Here is an 8,068-nt window from a genome sequence, read left to right on the forward strand (position 1 = left end):
TGAATAATGAAGAAGGAGGAATACCCCCACGTTGTTCAGGAAAACCTCAAATCATCATCCAGACGGTTGGTCTAGGATGCATTTGGGTGTTTCAACGAGACAATGACCCCAAACACATCAAAAGCGGTAAAGGAATGGTTAAATCAGGCTAGAATGAACGTTTTAGACCGGTTACCCCAAAGTTCTGACTTAAATGGTAATAGTCTGCTCTTATATGGAACTTTTCTACCTTAGTGGTATTCAAAGCGCTTTACAATGTGTTTCTCATTCACCCACTGACTCACATTTATACACCAATGGTGACAGAGCTGCCATGCAAGGTGCTGCCTGCCACTGGGAGCAACTTCAGGTTCAGCGTCTTGCCCAACGACACTTTGACTGTGGAGGGGATCGAACCGCCAACCTTGCAATCAGAGGACAACCACTCTACTACCTGAACCACAGCTGTCCTGTATATTTCCAGAAGATTTATAATAAATCTATGAAGGAACCAAAATGCGTGACAGTTTTCTGTGACGTGTTTCAATGATTCCACCTCAGAAAATTCAGAGTTATAGAAGTCATTGGAAACTCAAGACTGTCGTGATATACACGGTCTTTACAAGTGGATATAAACTTTTGGTCACAACTGTACGTCTACATGTTTTGCCTTCAGGACCACCGCCATAACAACTACCATTCTGAAAACACATTTTTCACACACAGAAAACTAAAATCCCATGATGTATATTTAGCAGAGGTCCCAGCAACTACTCCTCCAGCAGCAGCAGCAGCACGTCGGAGGTCAAACCAAACAGCTCTCCTGAGCTTTCGCCGTCCTCCTCCGGACCTGTGGCCCTCGTCACCATCCCAGCAGCCGGCAGAGCCGCAAACCAGCCAGCAGATGGCGATGCTGCAGTGAAACGCGAGGTGGACCAAAGAGCTGAAGGTAAGAAAGAAAGAAGGAAGAGTTTTCCTGCTTGTTTGGTTGTTGACTGTCATGCTCGTCTTCTTACTTGCATTTCTGGCTTTGATCAAACAGAGAGCGAGCGGAGGCAGCTGAGAGGAACGAACCGAAGCCATCTGGTGAGTTTGTGAATCAGATTCCTCTCGTATGCATTTAAATGCAACTTTATTGTTTTCACTTGTGCATGTTAAACACAGAGACATGTATGTATGATGCTCTTATTCCCTTTTTTATTTGCAGAGGTTTATGATAAAAGTTTAGACTGGTGCCTGCAACATACATTTGGGGTACAAGAGAGGCCACTTTAATGTACCTCATAGAGTAAATTTGGGAACATGTGATATTTATATTCTCTTCTCTTGACATGGAAAATATGTGGAGCCCCTAAAAAAGCTTCATATGCCATATACAAGCCATAAAAGAGTACTTATAGTTTAAAAATGCTAAACTTCTCATCACATTTAGGTCAATTTTACTGCACAGAAAACAAATGTTGTCCTAATTAAGTTAATAAGAAAAATCTTATCACTGGTTTAGATGCAATGTTTAAATCATTTGATTTCCCTCAAGTGAACATTGCTGCAACTTCAATTCAGGAAAAGTCAATTTTAAGTTTCCAATTTTTAAAGTATTAACAGCACCCAAATGTAAACGTGATGTTATCGTTAGACGTGCAGGTGTTTTATTGTCTTTGAAGAAAACTGCGTTTGAGTTGCAGCAGAACAATTAAAAAGTCAAACGCACATTCGATAGCAGCAAACCTAATTTTCACAATTTTGCTGAAATTATAAAAGTCATTCAACAGGACAAAGTGTAGTTTCAAGTTGATAGAATAAACCAAATTAAACTTCCTTCACCAAAGCAAGTAGGATTCATTTGAAACAGGACTTTGGGTCGTTATTGAAAATGAGAACCAGTTCTGGTAAAATAAAGGTTCAATAAAAACAAATTATTTACAGCTGAAATACAGTTTTACGGTGTGGATTTGGAGAATTTGGTCTGCAGATTAGTCACACGTGCATCCATTATCAAAAAATAGAAAATAAGCGTTCGCCGTATAGTTTACGGGTGACACGACGGCAGCTTGACGATCCTCTGAGGACGTTCTTCAGTCGGAACAATAAAAGCGTAAAAGGAACCCGTAGTTATTGTTGTTGCCCATCGATGGGCAGCTACAGAGTAATTGTGTGTTTTTGTGTGCGTGCGTGATTTTATTTTGTCTGTTAGCGGTCTAGCGCTTTACAGAAGAGGAGTTTAAATCTGAAGCTTCATACATGACCTCGTTATGGTTCCTTCTCAGAGTGATTAGATTTTAAGGTCAATACATGGATCGGTGACGCTACAGAGGTCAAAGGTCGCATCTCCCAAAAGAGCTCTGTATGAGTGAACATGCACAAAAAGACATAAGTTTAGTGCATTAACTTAGGAGGACATTTGAGGCCCATAAACTGGTGATGCAACATATGACCTGGAGACAAGGTCATGGTCATACAGAAGGTTGTGAATCATCACAAATTTTAAATCCAATATAACTTGGAAAAGGTGGAAGATAAACACATAGTTTCTTATTACAATCAGATAGGAACTCATACTGGTGATGTGACAAACTCAAGGTCATGCATCTTGGGTAAATGGTCACTTATATAGCACTTTTATCCAAAGCGCTTTACAATGTGTTTCTCATTCACACACCAATGGCGTACACCAAATGCAAGGTGCTGCCTACCATTGGGAGCAACTTCTGGTTCAGTGTCTTTCCCAAGACAGGGGCATCGAACCGCCAACCTTGCGATCAGATCGGAGGACAACCCGTTCTACCACCTGAGCCGCAGCCGCCCTGTGGGGTTAGCCGGTTAGCTGTGTCCTTAGCCGTATGCGTCAATTACAGCAAAACGCTTCCCCTCCATGCAAAACATCTGAGTTACATGACAGACTGAGCTCTTGTTGCATTATGCATCATTTTAAGGCAAAATCAAGGCAAGTTCATCTTCAAGTAGGCGCACAGGAAAACACAGAATCAGGTAAACATGCATCCCTCTAGTTTAATGAACGTATGAAAAGAAAGCATTTGTCTTTCGCCTATCCTATCTTTTTTGTTTTGTTTGACTGCTTTGCCGCATAGCGTTGGTTCATAAGGTACAGTCATTTAAAAACTAATATTCAATCATATTTATTTAGTTTCAGTTCAGTTTATTGTCATTCAAACGTGTAAAACCGAAAAAGGAATTTCCCTACCCAGGTCCAGCAGCGTACAAAATACGTGACATTGTGCTGCCTAATAGCCAAAATAGACCTGTGATGAATAAAAAAAGGACTAAATAACCTCAAAGCCTATAATAACTAAAACACATATTTATAAACTGCTGCAGAATCTGTTGTCTCACATTTTCCCCAAACTAATGCTCATACTGTATCCCATAAGACCAGAGTAAACACTCTGCAGTCAGACACTTACAGCATTAGATCCTCTCTAATGCCAGATTGTAGCTCAGTAGCAGGTGTTTGTTCAGTGGCATTATTGGCTTTAGAACAGAACAGGATACAATACAAAAGAATACAGCTCATTTATTGTCACGGCACAGTGCACAAAGAAATTAAGCAGCAATCCGGTCGGTGCATTCACACAATCTGGCACCTTTTCTGGGTTTTTTTTGTGCGATTATAAAAAAAAATATATATAGCAGTAATATATCTTCTAATTTATTGTTAAATATACTAATGGTACAAGTTCTTCTCAAATGCTAAATGTTAATAGAAAATACCTACAAACATTGTTTAAATCCCCATACATTAGCACTACAACAAAAAATAAAAAACACCTGCAGCCTAAAAATGCTACCAACATCACATCTCCAACTGCAAACAAGGTCTGCTTGTACACTTTCCAATAGGAATTATTCGCACGAAAATGTAAAATCTAGAAGGTTACGAAAAGTTTTTTGGCTCCATTCTGGCAACTTTAAGTACATCTGTATGTCCAGTATCCAGTAAATATATTCATGTCTGCTTCCTCTTTACCGGCTAAACTTTGCATGTTGTTCCCTTTTATATGCATTAATACACTATTAGCACACAAGCTACTGAACACTGTAAGTTAGAATTAAGTACACTTAATGTATGGGAGCGACAATCAAAAGTATTACCAATATGCCTAAACCACGCTCTTATGTGTCCATCAAACACGTAGCTGTTGCCAGTTAGCTTAGCATAAAGACTGGAAACAAGCTACCCAGAAGTTCCCCTACCAGCAGTACTAAACTTCACTTACATTTAATTTTCTGTTGAACCCTTCACCGATATAAAGTCAGTTCAACTTTCCTTTGTTCCCACTCTTTATGCTAAGCTAAGCTAACCTGCTTTAAATTTGTTGAGACTTCTCAAACTGTCCGAATGAAAGCTTATTTTTCTCCAACATGTCAAACCATTACTGTCATTTATGTGATAAAACAGCTACGACTGTGTTGACTTATTGCTTTTTACTATCCTCTCCTCTCACAGGAGTCCTACAAGCCTCTTCAACTGTCTCCGTCTCTGACTTTACCCATCTGGAAGGTGGAACCCAACACAAGGGAGAGAAGGTGAGACAGAAAAAAAATCACAACTGTCAAACAAATCAACGACACCCAAAACAAATAAAAAACAGAAATAACTGTTTCTGGAGTCGAGGAGGGCTACTAAGGTCAGCTTTGATCCCTTTAAAACCACCAACAAACCGATAAATCCTCATGTTGTCATGGACTTAGAGTTCAGTTTTAACATACAAGCAATTACAGAATCAGCCTGCTTTCTCCTGAAGAGCAGAATTAAAGGGTGCATGCCTCAGCACGACTAGAAAAACTTGTCTTTAGTATTGTACAGGTGTCTCTTATGGAGACACCTGCAGCTGAGTCAGTCCTCTTTAAGACACTGCTGTTGGTTAAATCCATGAACCGATGGAACGATACCACATGTGAAGGTTTGGTGTCTATTAGACCAGTGATGATCAACCATGGGGCCGCCTACTGGGCCAAGAAAAATTTGCAGTTCTGCACCTGTGGGCCGCGAGGGCCGTAGGACCCCCCAGCAGCCAGCCGCAACTAATTTAAATTATGGAAAAGTTTTTAAAAAGAAAAAATGAAGATGGAAGTGATGCCACCCCCTCCTCAAAGGCCAAATTTACGCTAGCCAAGGAAGCACTGAAGCCTCCAAAGCTACGGCGGCATCTCGAAACCAAACATCCAAAACTAGTTGGGAAGCCGGTGTTATTTTTCAGGAGAAAAGAAAATAGGTTACAGCTATCATATCATTTATTTTAGAAGGTTTAAGCTTGTTAAACTGTAAGTGGACTTGATTTAGTTCCTGAAGTCAAATCAAACCAGGACTCGGATCAATTGAAATGAAAGTGCTCATATTTGTACTTTGTACTGGGAAACTTGGACCTAGGGGTCAAAAAGGTGGAGAACCCCTGTGTTAGACAATAAATGCACCGTTGGGTGTCATTGATGTGCTACAGTTGGTAGAAATGATGAGATAATAGGAACTGACAGAGTTTGACGAGGTGCAGATCTTCATGGCCAGAGATGTTTTCCCACTCGGCACTGGTGACCAGCACTGGTTCCTAAATGGGACAATCTATCAACCAGAAACATGATGTTGGAGAATGTGCTGGTGTGCAAGTTTGTTTTTTCTTTAAATAAGCTTTAAAAAAGACAAAATTAGGATTTAAATTCAGGTATGAGCATTCTTTTGTTATCTAGTCTGACAACATCCTTCAAACATCGTCAGAATGTTAAAACGTTCCGTCTTAGTTCACTTTTAACCTCATGGGAACATTATTTGTAATAAGATACGTCCTTGGTACCTTCTTTGAACAAAAAAATAAAACGTTTTTTTGTTGTTTTTTTTTAAAACATTGTCAGAACTTGTAGGTAATGTTTACAAATGCCATGGGAGCGACCCCAAGAAATGACAAAAATAAAGATAACTTAAGTTTGATCGATGTTGTCTCAGGTAGACGATGGGAAAGTGGGTTTTCTGAAGGTTTGTGAAGATGGAATTATCTGTTTCTGCAAATGAACTCTTCCTTTAATGAATTATTCGATCAGCTGCCAACCATTACTTTATCAGCTACTAAAATCCTGTAAATTCTGACAACTTTTGCACCTTTTTGTGTGAATACCAGCATTTTAGGCACCTTGTTCCTGCGCTGTTCCCCACTGACCTCCACAAACTTTCCTCCATGTCTTAGATCTCAAGGTGTTGAAGACCAGCGTTTCTCCATCCCCCCTCACCTGAAGACCTCCTCCTCCTCCTCCTCCTCCTCATCAGCTGGTGGAGATGTGAAGCCCAGCAGACATGTTCTCCACGCTCCTGTTCCCTGCCGCCCCCAACCCACCAAGAGCAGCCCAGTTTCCCTCCCCTGGCCCTTATCCGAGTCCTCTGAGTGGGTCAACATGGCGGCCGCAGGCACCAACCCGCTGTTGCATATGTCTCCAAAGCTAAACCTGCCTCGCTTCCCCAACCTGATCCCAAGCAGCCAACATCAAAGCCCTCGAAGACCCGGCTTCGGTTCTCCCTGGCAGAAGCAGAGCGCCTCTCAGCCCCCCAGCAAAGAGCCGACGGTGGTCTTCAAGTTGAGAGGCTTGACAGATTTTGCAGAGAGTCAAATTACATCTCCGGAGAAGAAGGAAAGCCCGTCGTCTTTAAAGGCTGAGAGTGTCTCTGGAGAAGCATACGATGGACCGCTGGACCTGTCTGACCGAGGGAAGTCCAAATCCAGCCAGGCGGCCAGAGAGGATTCACCTTTAGACTTACAAGGTGGAGCAAAGCTGCAGAAGAGTCCTGACAGCGATGTAAATCCACCAGTATCCTCACCGTCTCCTGCTGTCTTGCCTTCATCCTCCTGTACGGTTAAACAAGAACCAGAGCCAACCAGCGACCACAACCACAAGGTATAGTATGTTAAAACTGAACTCTAAGTCCATCACAACATGAGGAGCTTTCGTTCACCAATCAGAGCAGACCGGGCCTTAAAGAGACAGGAGTTAAAACAGAGCCTCATGTGCATTATGAGAAAAAATAATGACTTTTTTGAACATGAAAGCATGCAAACACATTCTAGTACACCCCCAAAAAGGAAACCTCTAAACGTGCAGAATATGGAGTGTTTGAGAGTTGCGGTAAAAAGAGGACCAACAGGACTCACGTATGGTGTTGTTCTGCAGGTGCCGGAGCAGAACGAGGAGGTGAATGGAAAAACAGACCAAAGCAACGGAAAGAAAGTGCCTGTCCTCACGATATCATTACGTCCAGGTAAAGAACTTAGACGCATATACGCTTGTAGATGTGTTTCCATGTAATTGTTTATATGTGCAAATGCCTTAAATCTAAAAAATACTGCAAAACGGTCTTTGCACTCGAGTGGAAAAGTTGCTGTAATGGTAAAAACGTGCATATTTTATTGGAATTGGGTCAAATGTTGCTTAACGTTTGGATGGAATACGTAGCTTATGAGCGTCGGAAACCGTAAATGTACCGTGGACAAGATAACAGCATGTTTTTATGTCTCGTTTCTACAACAGTAGTCGTCCTGGAGACTCTGAATTCTGCTCTACAAAAACAAGAGTCCTTATCGTCAAATGGCAAGGTAACACAATCCAACAGAGCAAACACAGCGACGACATGTGGACTCATCCAGCATCAGTTTTGTTTTGTGTGTGTTCGTTTTGTAATATTTTTGTTAAAGTCAACGCCACATGTGCCGCTCAGGTAGACACTACATTGTACCAATGTTCCCTGAACGCCACACATTCCGCTCTGGTACTGATGTTCCCTGAACGCCACACATGCCGCTCCGGTAGAAGCTACATTGCACGGATGTTCCATAAATGCCTCATGTGCTGCTCAGGTAGACGCTACATTGTACCGATGTTCTCTGAACACCTCACATGCCGCTCCGGTAGACGCTAGATTTTATCAATGTTCCCTGAACGCCACACATGCCGCTCCGGTAGAAGCTACATTGCACCAATGTTCCCTGAACGCCACACATGCCGTTCCGGTTGACGCCACATTGCACCGATGTTCCCTGAACACCTCACATGCCGCTCCGGTAGAAGCTACATTGCACCAATGTTCCCTGAA

At 41.9% G+C, this 8,068-nt stretch overlaps 1 protein-coding gene across 2 annotated transcripts in view; it reads left to right on the forward strand.

Moving 5' to 3' along the window:
* rbbp8l (retinoblastoma binding protein 8-like) overlaps positions 1-8,068 on the forward strand; it is a 26,715-nt gene that overhangs the window by 12,382 nt on the left and 6,265 nt on the right. Inside the window, exons 7-12 of one of the 2 annotated variants that reach the window (XM_008296121.1) lie at positions 735-928; positions 1,022-1,065; positions 4,445-4,524; positions 6,174-6,876; positions 7,150-7,237; positions 7,507-7,571. In XM_008296121.1, the coding sequence (XP_008294343.1) occupies positions 735-928; positions 1,022-1,065; positions 4,445-4,524; positions 6,174-6,876; positions 7,150-7,237; positions 7,507-7,571 (1,174 nt within the window). The remainder of the gene's footprint in view (positions 1-734; positions 929-1,021; positions 1,066-4,444; positions 4,525-6,173; positions 6,877-7,149; positions 7,238-7,506; positions 7,572-8,068) is intronic. The other variant, XM_008296123.1, reaches the window with a different exon arrangement.

This window comes from Stegastes partitus, unplaced genomic scaffold, assembly GCF_000690725.1.
Source record: "Stegastes partitus isolate 25-593 unplaced genomic scaffold, Stegastes_partitus-1.0.2 Scaffold1101, whole genome shotgun sequence".
Classification (NCBI taxonomy): Eukaryota; Metazoa; Chordata; class Actinopteri; family Pomacentridae; genus Stegastes; species Stegastes partitus.